Below are 23,082 nucleotides of genomic sequence, written 5' to 3' on the forward strand. Positions count from 1 at the left end.
AGAGACAGGGTTTCACCGTGTTAGCCAGGATGGTCTCGATCTCCTGACCTCGTGATCCGCCCGTCTCGGCCTCCCAAAGTGCTGGGATTACAGGCTTGAGCCACCGCGCCCGGCCTACCCAGATTATTTTGTACAAATGCATCTAGATGGTCTTTCCCAATCTCTTCATTAATGAATGGCACCTTTTGAGAGATAACCAGTTAATGCTCTCTGTGGCCTTTGGGAAAGAGAAAAGTAACTGGTTTATGCCAAAATTAAACCTGGAACTCTAACCTAATGAGCAAACAGCAAAGAAGGCAGATCAATTGCAGATGTGAGGTGATTCATCATTTAGATCCTAGAGGTGTGTCTTGGGACTCAACTATCTCCCTCATATCTTTAAGACACCAGTGTGAGCTTGGACCCCTCTAAACATTCAGATCTATTCCTAATGCAGCATAATTGTGACTCGGTTCGCTTACTTAGTGCGAAGGCAAGAAACTTAAGCTGTTAAACAATTTGAACAACTATGGAATACACTAGATTCCATCTTGAGTTTTGTCTTGCTGATTAAAAACCCATACTGAAAGAGAAGTTTGATTGTAGAAAGAACTGACATGAATTCTTTGGAAGAAAGTTTAATAGAAAAAGTTCTCTTTCTAATTTATTGATGGCTGTGAGGAATTGCGGGTGAGATTTTAGCTGTCAGTGGGAATATAACAGAGGTATTACTGAGTGATGATATCGTGAGTGATTTTTTAAATCTTTACTTCTTTGTGCTTCTCCATATTTCTTTCAATAAAAAATATGATGAGGGGGACAGACAATCAATGAATTAATCAGTACATATGAGAAAGAAAGACTATTTTGTGATTACTTTTGGGATAGATAAAACACCTTCCCTGAATTCTTAGGAATTGCATTTAATGGAGAGCATTTTTGTCCTATCTATGTTCTGAGCCTTTTTGCTCAGAAGTTAGATTTTCTTTTCCTGAAGCAGCTCTTTCTGCCCATCCATGGATCTCATCAGCACAATCTGCAGGGTTTGTATGCAGCTGGCTTTCCCTGTTTTTACTTTTGAATGGGTGGCTTATTTCTTTCCAGCATTTTTTTTTTTTTTTTTCTGATTGACCCAAAATGGGTGCAGATGTGGTAAGCACATGCTGAAAGTTGTTGAATATTATTTTCACCCTTACGAAAGGCTTGAGATAAGCAGTTTCGGATTGTGTGAATTTTTAATTCTGCAGTGGGCTTCCAACAGTGGTTCTGTTGCCAGTGATAACAAAAACCAGGGAGAGACCTTGGGAGGTAAACCACAGACTTAGTTCCCAAGAATTGAAGACCTCATATGTTCCTTGGTATGTGATCTTGTGAAATGCAGAGGTATAAAATGAAGTTTTGACTTTCAAAACTGGTCCTAGGGACCAAATCCTGATGTACAGTATTTTCCCTATATGTTTTAGTGCATACTTGTAGAAATTGGCTTCTGTTTTTTTCTTATTTACAACAAAGATCATCTTTTTGTGCCATTTCTGAATTTTGAATTTCTTTTGGTTCTTTCTAATACCTTTTTGTTAGTGGCATGTTATATTGAAGAGCCATTATACTGGGAGTAAAAAAAACTTTGCGTGTTTCTCTCTTGTTTTGTGAAACAAGTATATACTGTAAATATATAATTGCTGAAAAATAAGGATAATATTATCTTCTACCTAACTTTTGTACACAATAGCTATTCACATTGCTCAAAAGTTGTTTTTCAATACTTATGGAAAATGTTTAGTTAAACAGAGTTAGCTTGACTGTATGTATTTTTTAGTTTGGGGTCTAAAACTGTTCATTCCAGAGGTCCTAGAAAGAAAGTTTTCATATTCCAACAGAAGAATTTTTTTTTTTTTTTTACTGGGGAAATTAATGACTTATTTCTTGGTAGAGGATCATCAAGGAATGGATTGAATTTGTATATTTCCTTTTATTTCTAGTAAATACAAAATTATAAGAGGCCATTGTTTGGAGCTACACTCCTACACTAGATACCAACAGACCAGACTAAAAATCAAAATGGAGTCGCTCACGCTGTGGTTCCACATTAACAAACCAAAACCGAGTTGTTATCTAACTTTTGGAGAAGCCCAGAAGAAGAGAGAACAGCTTAATTTCCCAGATTGGTTTCAATATACAGGATAATGAAGTTCCCTCTGCCTTTAATCTTTAAAGGGAAGGTAACCTGAAGTACCCTGATGTTAAGCAACCAGTTATTTCTCTGTTGTTTCCCTGTTCCTGCCTTACAAGGGAAATAGCTTTGAAATGACCAGTCACATTTCGTTCTATATTTCTGCTTTCTTCAGTTCTTCTCTGTCTATAAAACCAACCTCTTCCGCTCAGCTTATTGGAACACTTATTCTATTTTATGGAATGAAGTGTTGCCCAATTCTAAAATTGCAATAAAGCCAATTGAGATCTTTAAGATAAATTTGTTGTAGCTTTGTCTTTTGACAGATCTAAGCACACAAGGGCTAGATTAATGCACTCATTCATTTCCTTATTTAACAAAAATATATTGAGTGCTTTCCACATACCAGGTACTTTGCCAGGGCCCAGGGGATACAGAGGTCAGTTACAAAAACAGTTTCTGTCATATTGTTTGCAGACTAGTGTAGAGATGGACAAGTTAGCTGTTGCAGTAAGAGTGCATTAGCAGAACACCGGAACCTAGATTTGGGAGTCAGGAAAGGAATTCGAGAGGAAAGGAGAACTGAGAAATAAATATAAATTATTCAAGCCTGTGTGTATTGAGAAAGAGAAAGTGGCAGTGTGTGCAAGTGTTTGTATGTTATGGAAGAGGAAGAGATGGGCACGGGGAGAGAGAGAACATGAGCACAGACTAATAGCTTAAGTCTACATTTGGAATGTATTAAAATAACACTGAAAGCTGATGGAAACTCATTCCGTGATCGTCATTAGGCTCTTGCAAGCTTACTGGCCAGTTTCAAAGTTTGCTTTCTTGGAACACATAAAGATAATTTAATAAATTTTCCGTTTGGGGTAGGAGAAAGTTAATAGACTACTAAAAGGGCCTAATTTCCCTCCCCAGATTAGATTGCTCAGACTTAAAATAGGGCATCTAAGATGCAGATGCCGTGTTTAAAAGTATACTCCATGCAATTCCAGAAGAACAAAGTTTTCCAGAAAGCATTAGTGTTTGGTCAATGTACTAAGACTAATTTCTCAAGAACCTCACACCTAGGTTTCAGGTAAAAGGAAAAGGAAAAAGTCGTGGTGATTCTGTTTTTCCTTTTCAGGCACATTTTTCAATGCATTAGATTGTTTGGTTTGAATGGTGCAAGGATCAAATCTATGTTGTAAGAAGAAAACTAGATGATCTTTCAAAATGTATCTAAAATTTCTTCAGCCAACTCAAAACGAATGAGTCATGTTGACATCATACTAGGAAGCTATGTCTTAAGCTGAATTCCTAATCCTTACACGATACTGTTTTTAATCCTTTGGCCTATCTCTTGAATTATTCAGTTGGACTGTTGTGCAGTGTTATTTCTCACACATCTCAGAGCCCAAGTGGACTTCCTGGTGGAACTGGCTTTACATGCCATGATGTCTCCTTAGCATTTTGTAGAAAGAAATAAGATCCAATCCAGTTTCAAAACACCTTGGTTTGGGAAGATTCTGAAGTTTCCCGAGATCTTTAAAATGCTTCAATTTCCATTCAAGGATGGCAGCATGAATTAATTATTCAAAAGACAAAGGATGCCTCTAAGTGATCCTTCAAACTTGGGATTTATTAATTAATTCAAGAGATATTTACGGATGCTTATTATGCACCAAGCACTCTTCTAGGTATTGCAGTGTGGCTGAAATCCTAGACATACCCAGTGCTGAGTCAGAATTTCAATATTATAAGACACACTCCACTGATCACTATATAATAATAAAAAATAAATAAAAATAAAAAATTCCATTGATTAAGTATTTCAAATGTGTGAGAGACAATCAAAATCTTGACTTTGCCCCTCAGTAGCTATGTGACCTTCAGCTTCTTTTCTTGAGCTGCCGTTTTCACATTTCTTAATTGTGTCCAACAACTACTTTCATGAGAGGAATGGAAGAGATGGCTGTGAGAAGTCAAATGCAAAGGGAGTTGCTTTGAGAGCCCCCAACTTGCACTGTTCACCTGTCAGGTTTTATTTTCCATGGTTCGGCCAAGTCAGTGGGAAGCCTACGACATTCCCCTGGGTCACTTAGTGAACTCCTACTCTTTCATCAGGCCTCACTTGAACACGACTTCCTCCACAAGCCTTTCCAGACATCTTTGGTGAGCATATGTGCCTTATATGCATTTCTAGGGTGTCCTGTCTATCTGTATCATAGCATTTGTCACAACTTAATGTGATGGATGTCTGTTCTGTCGTCTATCTTCCTACAAGAGTCTATGCTTCAAAAGGGCAGAGAATGAATGTATTCTGCTATCTATTTTAGTTCCAGTATTTAGAAGGGTCTATTTGTTATTGTTGAATAAATTAATGAATGCATACCTGTATCCCACAAGCTAAAGAGAAATTTATGAATGAGATAAAGAAGCATATTGGTCTACATTGTTTGCCTTGTACTTGTATATATGTAATTTCAGTTAAGCCTCAAAATGACTCTAAATGGTGGAAGGACAGACATTTTGATGCTTGTCTGCTGATGAAAATGAGGTTCAGAGGGTAAAAGGATTTTTCTGTGTTTGTAGAGCTAGAAAGTCAGAAGAGTAAAATTGGAACCCAGCTCAGTCTGATGCCACCTTTGTTGTTTCCATTAAATCATAGAATTTCTTAGTACTTAGAAACTATTCTGGAACTCACAACAAAGGCAACTGGGAAAGGAGTCGCCTGGAATTTGATCTCTGTAGAAGCCTTTTCATTTAGTTTATTTTTCATTTTTATCTGTTGCTTTGCTCTTATCAAATACAGATAAATAGCAGCTGCTACTGGTGCTGTTGATTGCAATTTCTGATTGAAAATGAAATCTTGAGCATCTGTTCTCTCCTTTTATATTTTACTGTGAGAGAAAATCTATTTTTTTAAAAGGTAATTCATACACGTGATAAAAATTTAAACAATATAAAAACTATTTTTAAAAACTGTATATTCTGAGTATTTCTGTGTACTTTGCTTTCATCACTAATATATCTTTAAGATTATTCTGTATTGGTACATAAAATATATATTTCATTATTTTAATGATTACATGTTACTTAATTTGATTTGTAACACATAAATGGCAGCTTAATAATATAATAATCATAGAACAAGTAATCTAACAGAAGTTGCAGTGTTTTACCAGGTGAGCACTACACTGTTATTTAAACACTTGACAGTTAAATCAAGCAATGTGACTGCTAAAAGTAGAATTCTCATAGAGTAGGAAAGTACAATTTATTTTTATATTAAAAGCAATAAATGTATTTAAAAATTTCAGTCCCTTATTGTGAATCACTTGTGGCCAAATATCACTTAGAATAAGAATTCTAGACCTAAAAGTGTCTTTAGAAGTCGAGTACAGTAGTTGTAAGGAACACTGTGTGTGTGTGTGTTTGTGTTTGTGTGTGTAAGACTATTTAGAAAAGTAAGCTTATATAAAGATACAATAATGTCTTGTTTATTGAGTATCTACTTTGAGTCTGGCATATCACCAACATTTTATATTGTTATCTTATTGCTTACAATCTTAGGGATAGGTACTATTATCATTTTTATTTTACAGGTGGGAAACAGGAACGCAAGCTCTTTCTGATTCCAAATCTTATGTTTATAACCATAGCACATTATTTTGTCTACTAGATTTACTAAAATAACTAAATTCCAGAAATAGCCTCAGAACCCACCTACTTAGGCTCAATCTTCAATCTTGGAGGTCCCTGAAGGGGCTCCTCCAACCTTTAAGGTTTTTCACAACATGTTTTTACAATTGTTGCAGAGCTCATGCCAGGGTTAATAATCAGCCACTATTTACTGAAAACTGTACCAGTTTTGAAAATATTAAAGTACTTCTGAACCATGTAGTAAATAACCCTCTATGACGCAGCTCCTCTCTAAGAATGACTGGTTGTCGTGGATTGAATGGTATCCCCAAATTTTGCATGTTAAAATTCTATTCCCCAGGACCTCAGAATGTGAGCATATTTGGAGATAGATCTTTAAAGAGGTTAAAATGAGACTGTTAGGGACGTATCCTAATCCAATATGACTGATATCCTTATAAGAAGAGGAAGATATACCAGGGATGTGTACCAACAGAGGAAAGATCGTATGAGGACAGTCAGAAGGCAGCTGTCTGCAAGCCGAGGAGGGAGTTCTGAGGAGAAATCAAACCTGTAGACACCTTGATCTTGGACTTCTAACCTCCAGAACTGTGAGAAAATAAATTTCTGTTGTTTAAGCCACCCAGTCTGCAGTATTTTATTACGGCATCCCTAGGAGACTGATACACTTGTTTCTCTCATAATCTGGAAACTAAAGAGCTGGTTCCTGGCACACACCAGAGGCCTCCCCAAGCTAACTTACTCTGGTTGGTTACTCCGTGTGACTATGGACATTTTGCTTGCTTTCAGCAATCTATGCTGTAATGAATGTTCTTGTACATATGTCTATATATTCATCTGGGGATATATTTTAATATACATTTCTAGAAATAAAATTGCTAGGTGGGTTAACTTAGAAAATAACTTCATGTATTTTAACATTCTTCACAAAATACCTTTAAAAATTCATCTGGGCAAAGCTACATTTGTTAAAGACACTTATGTATTTGTTGTGCTCATTTTGGTTTCTTCTTGATGCTAATAGCTGCCTTGCCTTTGAAGGGAGAAAAAGTTGCAAAGTAGAAAATATTTCAAATGCGTTAAGTAGAGGTTTGAAACATCCCATAACCCGCTAAATGAAGCCCAAAGCCACAAAGGGCAGAAAGGTCTACGCAGCTCTGGTAATGACTTTAAGTGGAAGCAAGGCTGCAGAGCACCATTGCTGAGAATAAAGGTTTAACATAATGCCTTTCTCCTGGGCATCCTTTGCCCACAAAACTTATCCATAATGACAGTTTACATTTTGTTCATTCCTTCAGGAATAATTACTGTGCCTCCATGTGGAAGCTTTCTCATTCCAAAGAAGCAGGATCATCCATCATATTAACGTGATATGGTTTTGCCAGATGCCAGATGAATTAGCAAATGTTATTCAACATATACATTCATCAGTTCTGACTAGTGCTTAAATAAAATCATAAGGATATATCTTTGGAAAATACTGGTGGGCATTGACACTATTTTAAAAATTGTCCAGATAGGTATACTGTTCTCTTAGTCACTTAAAACATTCAGAATTATATTAACTTTTGTCAAAAGATGGCTCTTCTTTAACACAAATTGAAAAAAGCCAGAGGCAGAAATTCTCCAAATTGATTATATATCAGAATCACTGAGGGTACGTTAAAACACAGATTACTAAGTCCAGGCGCTGTGGCTCATGCCTGGAATCCCAGCACTTTGGGAGGCCCAGATGGATCACCTGAGGTCAGGAGTTCAAGACCAGCATGACCAAACGGTGAAATCCCGTCTCTACTAAAAATACAAAAGTTAGCCAGGCGCGGTGGTGGGCACCTGTAGTCCCAGCTACTCGGGAGGCGGGGGCAGGAGAATCACTTGAATCCAGTGGGCCAGGTTGCAGTTAGCTGAGATTGAGCCACTGCACTCTAGCCTGGGTGACAGAGAGAGACTCTGTCTAAAAAAAAAAAAAAAAAAAAAAAACAAAACAAACAAAAAAAACCAGAAAACCAAACACGGATTACTGGCCCTTACTCCAAAATTTTAGACTGAGTAGGTCTGGAATGGGCATATGGTTCTGCATTTTTAATAAGTTTTCAGTTGATGCCAATTGATGTTTCTAGTCTGGAGAGCACACTTTGAGGATTGCTGTTCTTGGAAAGTCTTTTACAAGATTTAAGTCACATACCAATCACCTAGATATCTTTTGAAAATACAGATTCAGATCCAGTAGGTCCTGAGTGGTGCTCAAGAGTCTGCCGTTTTTTTTTGTTTGTTTGTTTTTTTGTTTTTTGAGACGGAGTCTTGCTCTGCTGCCCAGGCTGGAGTACAGTGGCATGATCATGGCTCACTGTTACCTTGAACTCCTGGGCTCAAGGGAAGATTCTGCATTTTGACAATCTCCTGAGAGATGTTGCTGGTCCACGGGCCACACTTTGAGTATCAAGTGTGTTTCAATGTATAGTGTATTTTAGTTGTTTGACAATTTAGGGATTTTCTGATTAAAAGATAAAGGTAATTTTAAAAATATGCATGACTTTCCCCACTTTCTTGCAGTTTCTCTATTGAATGTTGAATGCCTTGAAACTGATTGCCAGGCCTTTTAATGTAACTTGGTTCATGGTTCTCTCACCCAGAAAATATGACCAATTTGACCCATACTTTCCACCTCCCAATTTTGCTGAGGCCCAGTTTGATATGTTTTCAATTGCATGTTCAGAAATAGAAACTGGAAACAACATGTCTTTACTCATTGAGATTTAATTATTTACTCATATGCAGAGTAGACAAGTAATTTACCTAGGACACAAAACCTAGGGCAGGTATGCTACTTGCTGTCTAGTTGCTTAGGAGAGGCAACATGGTGGGAGTGGATTCTAAAGACTGTGTAAGGGAAGGAAGGAGATAACCTTAATGATCTGGTGATGATAACAGTTTTCTAGAAACAGGGTGTGGCCTAGGTAGAGGTTTACAGTCCAGGGTGGGGGCAATTACCCATACACAGTAGCCAACTTCTCTAGCACAGACTTTTGAGGTAAGAAAGTGGAAGTCTTTCAGTTTCATGAGGCCAAGTGTCATAGGAGGACCTCACACTTCTGTCATCAGTTTCCAGCATCGATTCTGCTGTCCTATCACTTCACCTACCAGTGTACATCAGTTCAAACTGGGGTCATTAGGCTCCAAGGAATTGAATCACAGAACCACAGAATCTCAGAGTTGAGAAGAACCTTCTGGCTTTTTCTCCTCTGAAACTGTGATTCAGCCCTCATGAAACTCAAAGTAGATAGTTTCATAATCCATCTCTAAGATAATATCTCCTAGATATCAGAACACGTTCAAAATATGAGGATCCTTTGGGGAGTATTAAGACACCTCAAAACTGAACTAAAATTTGGAATCAATAAAATCAAATAGTGTTGGAAGGGATGAGTTTTGTGGGACATTTCACCCAACTATGGAAGAGTATGCAAACTAATTTGTTCTGCTATGAATGTTGCAAATGTTAGCCCCAGATTTTCTAAGCTGGCATTAGATTCAAATATTCTATGTATTGTACACAGATCTGCTTAGACTGCATGTCACAATTTTTGGTTTGGTAAATATAATCAACATAACTACAGAGTTCTTCCCAAGGGCAGCAGCCTTTGTCCCTGGAGAGTCACGGTCCCCTGGTGTGACAGGGCTGTGATAGACTGTCTATCCACCTCTCCTGGCTTTGGCCTCTGCGCTGAACTGCCCACTCTCTTTGAGGACCTCAAGCTTTAGACTTGAGCACTTGGCAACCTTTCTGAGCTTCACAGCATATAAAAGCCACAATATTTGTGATCTTGGAAAGAGGCTAGCCTGTAGTGTTGCAAAGAATTCAATACATTTTGTTTTAAAAGGATATAATTTCATTACTTTTAAACACCATGGGTAAATCACTTCATCTCTTTCAACTTGAAACAGACAATGAAAGTTTAAGAGACTCAAATCCACTCCCTAAATCTGAGTCCCTACAACTGTCCTGCCTTTGTTGCCCTTTCTAAAACTATCTAACCAAATCTAGGCAGATAACCTCTTTAAGTTCAACATTTTCTTGTGCATATAATAAAAATATTATTGATTATTTATTCTGTGATTAATAGATTATTTATTTCGTGACCATTTATTGAACCCTGCTAGGTTTCCCTGTACCCAAAATGTTAGACACAAAGAAAATGAATGAGGCATGGCCCCTGCCCTGCAGAAATTTACTGTTTAGTAGGGGAGATAAGCATTATTTTTCTTTCACTCATTCCAAGAATGTACACTGAATTTCTATCATGCCCCCACCACTGTTCTAAGCACTAAGGAACTTACCTTTTAGTGGTGGTGGTAGGGATAGGGGAGAGGGAGAAGATAGATAATAATCAAGTAAACAAGCAAATGACATAGCATCAGTAAAAATACTAAAATATCAGGGTAATGGAACAGGGTGTTCAGATAAGGCATTTCTTATTGGGTGACAACACCAATGAGACTTGAATGATAAGAAGGATCAGGTCATGTGATGATCTGGAAGAAAAGTATTCCAGCTAGTAAAAAGGTCTAGAGTCCAAAACAAATAACCTGTATTCCGGAGAGAGAAAGGAGATGGAGGGTGAAGGAATAATGACACATAATGACAATGAGAAGAGATAAATGATAAGAGAAAAGAAAGTATAAACTGCTTTGGAAATACGGGCATGTGTAACTGTCTGGAAAGGGTAGAGGGATGTGAGGCCATGTCATGGGGTGAGGTGGTTTTGCAAAGAGTCCTTGAGAGCAGGCACCAGTAATCTTTTATCTAGGGTGCTTCTAAGATTCTTGCCTAAGGAGGCGGAGGAAATGAATAAAAAGGGAACCAGGCTTGGGGAGTGGGATGGAGAGGGGAATGCTGTCTAACAGCTCTTTCTAATTTTATGCATTCTCATAGATGAAAATATCTAAAAGGAATTTACATGCCTAGAAAAACAACTTTGTAATAATTGTACACGATTAGATATACTTTGGCTCAGTTTTATTTTGAATGATCAGAAATTCCAACTTAGTAAAAAGTCTGCATTGATGAGATTTTTATGTAGTCATGCCCTTTAGTCTAGAAAATTGAGATCTATGCCAAAAAAGCTTTTTCCTTGTCAAGCGTATTGATTTATATGTCAATTTTTAAAGAATATTTATGTGTGTGCACTGTGTATCTTTTCATTTTAACAGAGATGTAAGGGAACAAGGCATAATTCCCTTATTATAGTAATAATAAGGGAATAATAGTAATAGTACTCAATCATCTTGACTGGTCCTTTCTGATGAGGACTGGGAAGTCTCTACAAATGTTATTTACTTTGTGGCTGGAAAAATTTTAATAATATTGACGTTTAAAAATAAAAAGAAATTTAAAACACTATGGGCTTAAAAACCATAACATAAGTTCTGGAACTCTCTCTCTCTCTCTCTCTCTCTGTGTGTGTGTGTGTGTGTGTGTGTGAGAGAGAGAGAGAGAGAGAGAGCGCAAGGGAGATAAATAGATGGAAACTGAGACAGATACAGAGAGATTGTGTTTTTTGAAGACAACAAATGATCCAGGTGTGCCGTGGGTTGCCCCATGGATCCTATTGTTCCTATTTTTAGACCCCTCAGCATACCTGGGGCTTTATGAGTGAAAAACAAAATGCAGTGGAACTCATTTAGTGTCACCTGAAACCATGTGATATAGTCAAACTTCCCTTTCATATTCTGAGAAAAACATGATTCGAGATTTTAAAATCTTCTTGGCATCTGTCCCCTCACCTTTATAAGTAGAACCAAGGACAAAGCTAGTGTTTTTTGCTGTTAGCTCTGACAAGTGAGGGCATTATAAAATAGATTTTATAATTACTTAAAAAAATGCAAAATTCTGCACTTTTCTTTGCATCCCTAGGCAGTCCCCTCCCAAAACTTTATTTTATTTATTTATTTTTTTTTGAGGCGGAGTCTCGCTCTGTTGCCCAGACTGGAGTGCAGTGGCCGGATCTCAGCTCACTGCAAGCTCCGCCTCCCGGGTTTACACCATTCTCCTGCCTCAGCCTTCCATCCTGGCTAACACAGTGAAACCCCGTCTCTACTAAAAATACAAAAACTAGCCGGGCAAGATGGCGGGCGCCTGTAGTCCAAAACTTTATTTTTAACTAAGATGATTTCAAAGCTTGGTATTTTCAAGAATTATACTAGTGTTTGTGTTCTTTAAAAAATAAATTGCATTTCTACGCATCAGCAAAGGTTAGAAAAGTATGTAATATTTTCTCTCATGTTTTATCTTTTAATGGAAAGATTAGAATAATAGTACTTCAAATTGAACTTGGATAGCATTTTTAACCAATTTTTTTAAAAACCATATTTTTGTTCTATCTTTTTTGTACACATTTGAATTACTCTTAAAATTTCAAATTCACTATATTTCCCAGAGGTTTACCTCACAGAGAATGCAGCATTTTGCTGTTAAACTTGCCTAGTGGTTGAAATTGTTCAAAGCAATTTGTCCAAGGTTGCACCTGAATTAATGTGGTGAATGGATTGTGCATTACGTTACTTTTTAAAATTCAAGACACAATGCAACTTTTTCAGTTATTCAGGACCAGCATTAAGGTATAAGCAGAGTAAATGATGTGACATATGATTTGAGGAGACATGCTGAGAGACACCCTTTTCCATTTACTTTCCTTTTCTTCCTCCTCAGGGCCTAAACTTTCTCTCTAAGAAAGGCTTTGTGTCTAGAAGTATGAGGGCAGAATGCAAATACCTGTTTAAGGGGTTAAATACAAAGCAATGATTAAACTGTGACTCTTCTGGGTAAATGTATTTATCAGATTACCTAGCAAGAACTTGGGGATGGGGGAAAAATATTACCAAGTATTTACGAAATAGTGAAGGAGGAAAAAGCCCTGATTTTCTTGCTCCAATTTTCTTACCCATAATGTGTATGAGGAGTTGGAGAGCTTTAAAGGGACACAAGGATTATTTAAGTGCCTGGCGAGCTTAGTTGGTAAAGCATGAAACTCTTTTTATGTATTTATCTGTTCATTTATTTGTGTATTTATTGAGACAGGGTCTTGCTCTGTCACCCAGGCTGGAGTGCACTGACGTGATCACTGCAGCCTCAACCTCCTTGGTTCAAGCTATCCTCCTGCTTCAGCATCCTCAGTAGCTGAGACCAGAGGCACGAGCAACCATGCCCAGCTAATTTTCTATTTTATTTATTTTTTATTTTTTATTTTTATTTTTTGAGACGGAGTCTCGCTCTGTCACCCAGGCTGGAGTGCAGTGGCCACATCTCAGCTGGCTGCAAGCTCCGCCTCCCGGGTTCACGCCATTCTCCTGCCTCTTCCTCCCGAGTAGCTGGGACTACAGGCGCCCGCCACCTCGCCCGGCTAGTTTTTTGTATTTTTTAGTAGAGACGGGGTTTCACCGTGTTAGCCAGGATGGTCTCGATCTCCTGACCTCGTGATCCACCCGTCTCGGCCTCCCAAAGTGCTGGGATTATATTTTATTTTATTTTTAGTAGACACAAGGTCTCACTATATTGCCCAGGCCGGTCTCTGACTCCTGAGCTCAAGTGATCCTTCCTCCTCAGCCTCCCAAAGTGCTGAGATGAGATTACAAGTATAAGCCACCATGCCCAGCCTCTTATTTTTACTTATGCAACTAGTAGAGAGATGAAGCCTCTTTGTCTGTCCATCGGACTCAATTCTTCTGGATACTTTTCTGCACCTCTCCATATTTGTTCCATTTCTCAGAATGCCCTTTCTGACCCATGCCCCAGCTTCCTAATGAACTTCTATCTTCGAATTTCAGCTCAAATGCTACTTGTTTCTTGAAATCTTCTCTGACTGATTCATTTCCTCCCTTCTGGAAGGAGTGTTTGCATATCTCCTTACAGAGCATCATGTGTGTCTCTGTTGTGGTTAGCTTTTCTTACGATGATTTGTTTGGGTCTCTTCCTTGCCATATTCTGAGCTAGCATAGAATCCTATATTACTTTCTGGAGGACCAGGCAAAGTTATTCAATAAATGCAGAATAAATGCATTGCAGTTCTTGCTCTTGTGTGTTTCCCAAATTGTTTATCTTCTGTATTTGAAGTTAAACATTGCTAGATCATCTTCCATTTAAATACTTGTAATTTTTTGTTTAATTTTTAGTTATGCTTTTTTTTTTTTACTATTTGTCACATTCTTTATAAAATAAAAATTATATGTGTAGAGTATAATATTATATTCATCACTGTCCTCCAATCCTCCAATCCATGCTACCCCGTGCCCCTTCCTTATCTTCCTTACCCACTTGAAAACCCACAACTCATAACCTCTTTCACTGACCAGGTTCTACTTCTCTCTACCTTACAAGAGATTCTTTTTTCAATATGCCCTTCATCTCATTCATTCTGTATATATTGGGCTACTATTGCGCCGAGTTTCTCCTCCTTTCTGTATCTTCAGTCACTCCAGTGAATTCTTCCCCTCAGCAGGTAGATACATCTTAAATCTCTTTAAATAAAAAAAACTATCTCTTAACCCACACATGTTTCAATATCTCTGTTCTTCCTCCTTCTCTATGCAATAAAATAATCGTTACCCACAGCCTTAATCTCACTTTCTATTGACTCCTGAAACTAATGTATCACCTATGATCATTGCTAAGGCCAATATTAATTTCAGTCTTTAATCTTACTGTTACTCTCAGCTGCATTTGACTATTTTGGGCATGGCCTTATTTTTGGAACTTTCTTCCTCCTGGATGTTTTATACATCCATGTCCCTCCGTGATTTTCTACTTACAAATTGCCATCCAATCTTTTGAGTCAACTCTATGAGTTCCTCTTTTCCTACTTGCTGCTTAAGTGTTAATATTTTCCAAGGTTCTGTTCTGGGCTTTCTTCTGTTCTCACTTTGCATACCCTCCACAGGTAATTTTCTTCATATACGGGACATCAACTACCAACTGTGCTGAAGCTGGTGCTGAAGTTGGTATGCCCAAATATCTGCATCCAGTCCAAATAAAACTCAGCATTCCCAAGTGCCCAATATGTGACTTGGGAGTCATTCCTGACCTTTCCCTTTTTTCATCTCTCATATCTAATGTGTCACAGCTGATGAGGAGATGGAAGTGAAGCCAAATAGTTTCTTTCTCCCCACTTTTTCCTCCCCAAGGAAAGTTGAAGAGCATTCCCTTGTGCACTCCCTTGCACGAGAAATATTGCCAAAAGTTGCTCTGGTTCAGGAGGATATATTTGGCATTGGCCTTGTGAGGCCAGTGTACATCAGTAAAGTCTTTTGAGGATGCATTTTTCCCTCAGGACTATAGGCTCCCTGGGAGATCCCCCATATATCATTATTTTGTCTTGTCTTCTCTCCTCTGCTTTGCACTCCCATACCTTTCCTCTTCCTTCTCTTTCATTCTTTTCCTCCCTTCTCCCATCCCCATAGGTGTGAACTTTCTGCATTTTGAAGAAAGATTTATATTTTTGGGTGGACTAGACAGATCCTTCATTCTACTTTTCTTGTCGATTTTTAAGATTGAACTTGCCTAGCAAAAGAAACTTCTTTTGAAAACAGGTAATTCATAAGACCACTTGATATGGTTTGGCACTGTGCCCCAGCCAAATCTCATGTCGAATTGTAATTCCCAATGTTGGGGGAGGGACCTGGTGGGAAGTGATTGGATCATGGGGGCAGATTTCCTCCCTACTGTTCTTGCCATAGTGAATGAGTTTTCACAAGATCTGGTTGTTTAAAAGTATGTAGCACTTCCCCCTTCACTCTCTTTCTCCTGCTCTGGCCATGATAAGACATGCTTGCTTCCCTTTCACCTTCTGCCGTGCTTGTAAGTCTCCTGAGACCTCCAAGCCATGCTTCCTGAACAGCCTGCAGCACTGTGAGTCAATTAAACCTCTTTTCTTCATAAATTACCCAGTCTCAAGTAGTTCTTTATAGCAGAGTGAGAGCAGATGAATACTGAAAACTGGTACCAGAGAAGTGAGGCATTGCTATAAAGATACCTGAAAATGTGGAAGCAACTTTGGAACTGGATAGTGGGGCAGAGGTTGAAACAGTTTGGAAGGCTCAGAAGAAGACAAGAAGATGAGGGAAAGTTTGAAAAATTTGCAGCCCGACAATTTGGTGGGAAAGAAAACTCATTTTCTGGGGACAAATTCAAGTAAAGAAGAGCAGAAAGTTAATAGCCAAAAAAATGGGGAAAATGCCTCAAGACATTTCAGAGACCTTCATGGCAGCCTCTTCCATCACAGCCCTGGAGGCCTAGGAGGTAAAAAATGGTTTCATGGGCCAGGCCCAGGGTCTCACTGCTCTGGGCACCCTCTGGACATGGTGTCCTCCATTGTGGCTGCTTCAGCTCCAGTAGTAGCTAAAAGGGGCCAAGGTACAGCTTGGGCTGTTGCTTCAGAGGGTGCAAACCCCAAGCCTTGGAAGCTTCTGTGCGGTGTTGCGCCTGCAGCTGTGCAGAAGACAAAAGTTGAACTTTGGGAGGCTCTGCCTAGATTTCAGAAGATGTATGAAAATGCCTGGATGACCAGGCAGAAATCTGCTGCAGGGGTGGAGCCCTCATGGAGAACCTCTACTAGGGCAGTGTGGACGGGAAATGTGGGGTTAGAGCCCCCATACAGAGTCCCCACTGAGGCACTGCCTTGTGGAGCTTTGAGAAGGCTGCCATCCTCCAGACCCCAGGATAGTAGATCTACTGACAGCTTGTGCTGTGCAACTGGAAAAGCTGCAGGCACTCAATGCCAGCCTGTGAAAGCAGCCATGAGGGCTATACCCTGCAGAGCCGAAGGGGCAGAGCTGCACAAGGCCTTGGGAGCCCACCCTTTGAGTCACTGTGGCCTGGATGTGAGACAGTGAGTCAAAGGAGATAATTTTGGAGCTTTAAGATTTTATAACTCTCCTGCTGGGTTTCAGACTTGCGTGTGACCTATAGCATCTTTGTTTTGGCCAATTTCTTCCTTTTGGAATGGGGTCATTTACCCTATGCATGTATGCACATTTTATTTGGGAAGTAACTAACTTCTTTTTGATTTTACAGGCTCATAGGCAGAAGGGACTTGCCTTGTCTCAGATGAAACTTTGGACTTGGACTTTTGAGTTAATGCTGGAATGAGATATTACTTTGGGGGACTGTTGAGAATGCATGATTGTGTTTTGAAGTGTGAAAAGGACATGAGATTTGGGAGGGGTCAGGAGCAGAATGATATGGTTTGGCTCGACGTCCCCACCTAAATCTCATGTAGTTGAATTGTAATTCCCAGTGTTGGGGGAAGGACCTGGTGGGAAGTGATTGGATCATGGGGACAAACTTCCCCCTTGCTGTTCTTGTGATAATATGTACTCATGAAATCTGGTTGTTTAAAAGTGTGTAGTACTTCCCCCTTTGACCTCTCTCTCCTGCTCTGGTCGTGTAAGACATGCTTGCTTCCCCTTCACCTTCCACCATAATTGTAAGTTTCCTGAGGCCTCTGTACCCATGCCTCCTGTACAGGCTGTGGAACGTTGAGTCAATTAAATTTCTTTTCTTCATAAATTACCCAGTCTTAGGTAGTTCTTTATAGCAGTGTGGGAATGGACTAATTCACATCTCTACTGGTTTTTGACTCAAATTCTTCAGATAGAAATAAAATGGGTCAATTTTACTTTGTTTTCTGTGTCTATATTTTTATCTGGGAACCATGTGGAGAGCTAAGTCGCAAAAATAGGATTCAATTAATCATGGATCTCTGATCAGTATAATATTAGTTCCACTATCTTTCTCCTTTTACCAGCAGCCACCAACTATTTTTGATTCTATATTCTAGTTATTTTAAAATTATCTCTTTGGTAGGTTATAAAAATGATCACTTTTTTTTGGTAGCCCTTTCATCAAGAGATACAGTCTATTTCTCCATTCTTTAATTCTGGGCTGGACTTGTGACTTGCTTTGGCTCATAGAATAAGACTGGCACATACATCAGTGTGCATTCTGAGGCTGGATCTCAAGAGACCTTGCATATTTCTTCTTGATCTCTTGTAGCTTCCACTGTACGAACAATGCCTGATCATTCTTCTAGAGGATGAGAAACCACAGGGATCAAAAAGGAGCTGTTCCAGCTGAGCCCTTTAGCTTAGCCAGCTCCCACCTGACCAGCTATTAATAGTCAACCACAGATGTATGAATCAGCAAGTTGAGATCAGGTGAGCCTGGCCCAGATCAGCAGAATTCCAGCCCAGACCATACTGATGGCCTGCAGAGTCTTAAGCTAAATCAGAGTTTCTCAACCTTGGTAATATTGACATTTTGGACTGAATAATTCTTGGGGAGGAGGGGTACTTTCCTGTGCACCATAAAATGTTTAGCAGCATCCCTGGCTTCTAATAACTAGATGACTACAGCATCCTCACCCCCACTGTGACAACCAAAAATGTCTTTAGACATTGCCAAATATATCACCCACTTCCCCACTTCACTGATTGAGGACCAATCAGCTAAATAAGTGGTAGTTGCTTTAAATCTGTAAGTTTTGGGGTGTTTTTTGTATGCAAAATGCTAATTAATACAGATCCCTTTTTTCTAGCTCTACTGACATTTTCCTACATTAGGTTCCTATAACTTAGCCACCTGTTCTGTCTGTGATCCTCTCAATATATTCCCTTTATCATTATATTATTCAGAGTTTTTTCTACAATCTTAATTGATCATTCTCACAATAGAAAACAACAAAAGCATGAATAAAACAAGAATAAATAAGAATGACCAACATGTCTTTTATGACCTTAAAGTGTGCATTAGTTTTCACACTAAAATTAGTAGTTATCTTTTAAAAGTATAGTCTAACCATGAATTTATCATAAAATGTTATGGCAAGCTAATGGAATCATTTTTTAGTCCAAAGGAAAGTCGGATGGCCATGAAACCGATAATTTGGTAGCAGAGTCATCAATGGGTCTATAAGTCTGTGACTGCACATGCCAAATTTTTGGTATGTATTGCATTCCTTATTATTTAAGTCAGTATATATGAACTAAATCTGATTGTTTGAGGTTTTGTGTGTAATATTTTCTCTTAAATATTTTGTAATATTGACAATAATATCATTGTGTTAAAATAATGACATTAAATTAATTTAAATATATTTCATAATATATACCTTTGACTAAATCAGTGTGGATTTCTCCCAGTCCAGTCCATATTAATGAAATTCTAGCCGGGCACGGTGGCTCAAGCCTGTAATCCCAGCACTTTGGGAGGCCGAGACGTGCGGATCACGAGGTCAGGAGATCGAGACCATACTGGCTAACACAGTGAAACCCCGTCTCTACTAAAAAAATGCAAAAAATTAGCCGGGCAAGGTGGCGGGGGCCTGTAGTCCCGGCTACTCGGGAGGCTGAGACAGGAGAATGGCGTAAACTCGGGAGGCGGAGCTTGCAGTGAGCTGAGATCCGGCCACTGCACTCCAGCCTGGGCGACAGAGCGACACTCCGTCTCAAAAAAAAAAAAAAAAAAGAAATTCTATTATGTCTTTGATATATCTATCTGTAGAATAAGTAAAAATAATTTTCTCTTAACCCTTAGTCTAGCCTCCTTTGTTTCTAGCTAGCTATCTAGCTATCAATCAATCTTATATCAAGGAATCAATTTCCTAGATGCTCCAAGTATTTATAAACCTTATCTTGCATGCCAGAAGTGGGGGAATCAGGTAATTTAGAGGTTATTTATGCTCTATGTAACTTCTGTTTTATATGCATACTTACAAACAGAAGACATGCTATAAATTTTCTTCTTCTGACTCTGAGACTCCATTATACTTGCTTAGGTTCTTGAGAAACAGGAGGATGCCCTCTTGAGGTAGTTATTAGTGCTGTACTCTTAAATGTTAATAAACACCTTTTCTTCCTCCTTCAGTCTTTTTATTTCTGTTAGCTGTCTATCAGTGTGACTTTGATCTTGATACCTGACATGTCCTTTCACCTAGAGAAGGTGAAAGTAAAATGGGGATAGAGATTGGGGTAACAACAGGTGCTTTTTCTAACGTTTTCTACTGAGGGCACAAACCATGCCCTGATTTAAAAAAAAAAAAAAAAGCTATTAGAATTGGTATTCACATGAAGTCCATTCTGATGTCATTTGTGACAGTTGGAGTGTGATAATCTGTCGGTTTTGTGATTCCAGGGGGGTTATATGCCTTCATGCTGACAGGAAGGCTAAAGAAAGCCTTTTTTTCTACTCTTTCTATTTAGCTTGAGCTGAGTGACCCAACAGAGACCAATGAAAGCAGAGAGCAGAAGAGAAATGGGGTAGGATTATGGGCCACAGGTAATGAATAGAGAAGGAGTAACATCAGTACAAAGTCTGTAGCTTAATAGTTTTCACTAACCACAGTGGCAGCTCTGAGATGAGTTTATTTTGAAAATTCAAAGTTGAAGCCTCTTTAATTCTGAGAAAGAGGAAATTTCTTCAGGATATGTTATTCATTCCTTTACGGTTTGAGTTTAGTTTAGTTTTGTTTCAATAGTCCCCTTTTATGAAGCATAAGGCTTCTTCTTTTTGTTTTTTGTAAATTCTGGGAAAGGCTGGTGTATAAATGACTGGGAATGTTCAACTGAAAAACATTCTGGGGCTCTATTTTGGCTCAGTGGTGACAGAATAGCCATGATGGCCTAGGGCTTAGAAGCTTTAAATTTGGTATCCTTGTTCTAAGAAGTATGTAAGTAATAATCTCTTATATTTTTGTACTTTAAGGAAGAAAAGGGAATATATATTTTTTTCTCAAAGTATAATATTTTTCGCTTTAAAGTCTTCATAGAAGGAGCTCTCTGGGCATTGGACATTCTCATTTCTTATAGGTTTTTAAAATTTTGTTTTAAATTGACAAATTATAACTGTACCTATCCATGGGGTACATAGTAATATTTTAATACATTTCATTTAACATAATGTCCTCCCACTTTATCCATGTTGTAATGAAAAACAGAATTTCATTAATTTCTATGGCTGAAAAGTATTCCATTGTGCATACATACCACATTTTCTTTATTCATTCGTCTGTTACTGGACACCTATGTTGATTTCTAATCTTGGTTATTATGAACATAGTGCTGACATAACATGGGAATTTAGATGTCTCTCTGATATAATTATCATTTTCTTAGAGAGAAATATTTAATAGGTACTTATACCGGTGGATCCCCAACCATATAATTATTACCTTTCCTTTGGATAAATGCCCAGCCCTGGGATTGCTGGATCATATGGTAGTTCTATTTGTCATTTCTGAGGAACTTTCATACTGCTCACCATAGCAGTTGTACGAGCTTAGATTCCCACAGTGTTTAAGAGTTCCCTATTCTCTGCATCCTCACCAGTATTTTTTTTTTCTTTAATGTTTTTGTTGTTTTGATAATAGCCATTCTAACTGGGGTGAAATAATACCTCATTGAGGTTTTGATTTCCATTTCCCTGATGACTGGTGATGTTAAACATTTAAAAATATATTTGTTGACTATTTGTTTGTTTTAATTTGAGAAATATCTATTCGGATCACTTGCCCATTTAAAAATCAGATTGTTTGCTTTTCTTGGTGTTGCAATGTTGGAGCTTGTTGTATATTCTGGATATGAATCCCTTGTCAGATGAGTAGTTTGCAAATACTTTCTGCCATTGTGTGAATTGCCTTTTTACTTTGTTGATTGTTTCCTTTGCAGTGCAGAAGCTTTTTAGTTTGACATAATACTACTTGTTTATTTTTGTTTTTGTTGCCTATGCTTCTGAGGCCTTCTTCCCAAAATATTTTCCAGACTGGTGTTCTGAATCATTTCCAATGTGTTTTCTTCTAGTAGTTTTATTGTTTCAGGTCTTACATTTAGATCTTTGGGCCATTTGAGTTGTTTTTTTATAGGGTGAGAGTTGTGGTTCTAGTTTTTCTGCCTATAAATATCCATTTCTCAGCACCATTTATTGAAGAGACTGACCATTCCCCAGTAGGTGTTTTTGGGACCTTTATCAAATATCACTTGATTGTAGATACATGGATTAATTTCAGGGTTCTCTATTTTGTTCCATTGGTCTATGTGCCTGTTTTGATGCCAGTACCATGCTGTTTTGGTTACTATAGCTTTGTAGTATATTTCCAATCTAGTAGTGTGATATCTCCAACTTTGTTCTCTTTGGTCAGGATTGCTTTGGCTCTTTGAGATCTTTTGTGTTTCTTTACAAATTTTAGAATTTTTTCTATGCCTGTGAAGAATGTCATTGACATTTTGATGGAGATTACATTAAATCTGTAGATTGCTCTGGGTAGCAGTGTCATTTCAACAATATTGATTCCTCTGATCCATGAGCATGGGATGTCTTTCCATTTGTTTATATCCTCTTTAATTTCTTTTATCAGTGTCTTGTAGTTATCCTTGTATATGTCTTTCACCTCACTTGTTAAATATATTCCTAGGTATTTTATTTTTCTGTAGCTATTGCAAATGGGATTGCCTTCTTGATCTCTTTTTCAGCTAGTTCATTGTTTGCGTACAAAAATGCTGCAGATTTGTATGTTAATTTTATACCTTGCAACTTTATTTAATGTGCTTATTGGTTTTAAGTTTTTGTGTGTGTGTATGTGTAGAGTCTTTAGGGTTTTCTTTTCTTTTTTTTACTTCACTTTATTTTATTTTATTTATTTATTTTTTATTACACTTTAAGTTCTAGGGTACATGTGCACAAAGTGCAGGCTCGTTACATAGGTATACATGTGCCAGGCTGGCCTGCTGCACCCATCAACCCATTTTTTACTTTAGGTATTTCTCCCAATGCTATCCCTGCCCCCCGCCCACCCCACAACAGGCCCCAGTGTGTGATGTTTCCCACCTTGTGTCCAAGTGTTCTCATTGTTCAATTCCCGCCTATGAGTGAGAACATGCAGTGTTTGGTTTTCTGTCCATGTGACAGTTTGTCCAGAATGATGGTTTCCAGCTTCATCCATGTCCCTGCAAAGGATATGAACTCATCCTTTTTTATGGCTGCATAATATTCCATGACATGTATGTGCCATATTTTCTTAATCTAGTCTGTCATTGATGGACATTTGGGTTGGTTTCAAGTCTTTCCTATTGTGAATAGTGCTTCGATAAACATACGTGTGCATGTGTCTTTAGAGTAGCATGAATTATAATCCTTTGGATATATACCCAGTAATAGGATCACTGGGTCTAATGGTATTTCTAGCTGTAGATCCTTGAGGAATCGCCACAGTGTCTTCCACAATGGTTGAACTAGTTTACAG

At 38.3% G+C, this 23,082-nt stretch overlaps 1 protein-coding gene across 1 annotated transcript; it reads left to right on the top strand.

Annotated features, from left to right (window-relative positions):
• The first annotated feature begins 15,694 nt into the window (after positions 1 to 15,694).
• LOC117079631 lies at positions 15,695 to 16,920 on the top strand. Its single transcript, XM_033203659.1, has 2 exons — positions 15,695 to 16,677; positions 16,863 to 16,920. The coding sequence occupies exons 1-2, from the start codon at positions 15,905 to 15,907 to the stop codon at positions 16,897 to 16,899; spliced, it is 810 nt and encodes a 269-aa protein (XP_033059550.1). The 5' UTR covers positions 15,695 to 15,904; the 3' UTR covers positions 16,900 to 16,920.
• Positions 16,921 to 23,082: the final 6,162 nt, after the last annotated feature.

The sequence above is a fragment of the Trachypithecus francoisi genome, unplaced genomic scaffold, assembly GCF_009764315.1.
Source record: "Trachypithecus francoisi isolate TF-2019V2 unplaced genomic scaffold, Tfra_2.0 Lachesis_group0, whole genome shotgun sequence".
NCBI classification, from domain to species: Eukaryota; Metazoa; Chordata; class Mammalia; order Primates; family Cercopithecidae; genus Trachypithecus; species Trachypithecus francoisi.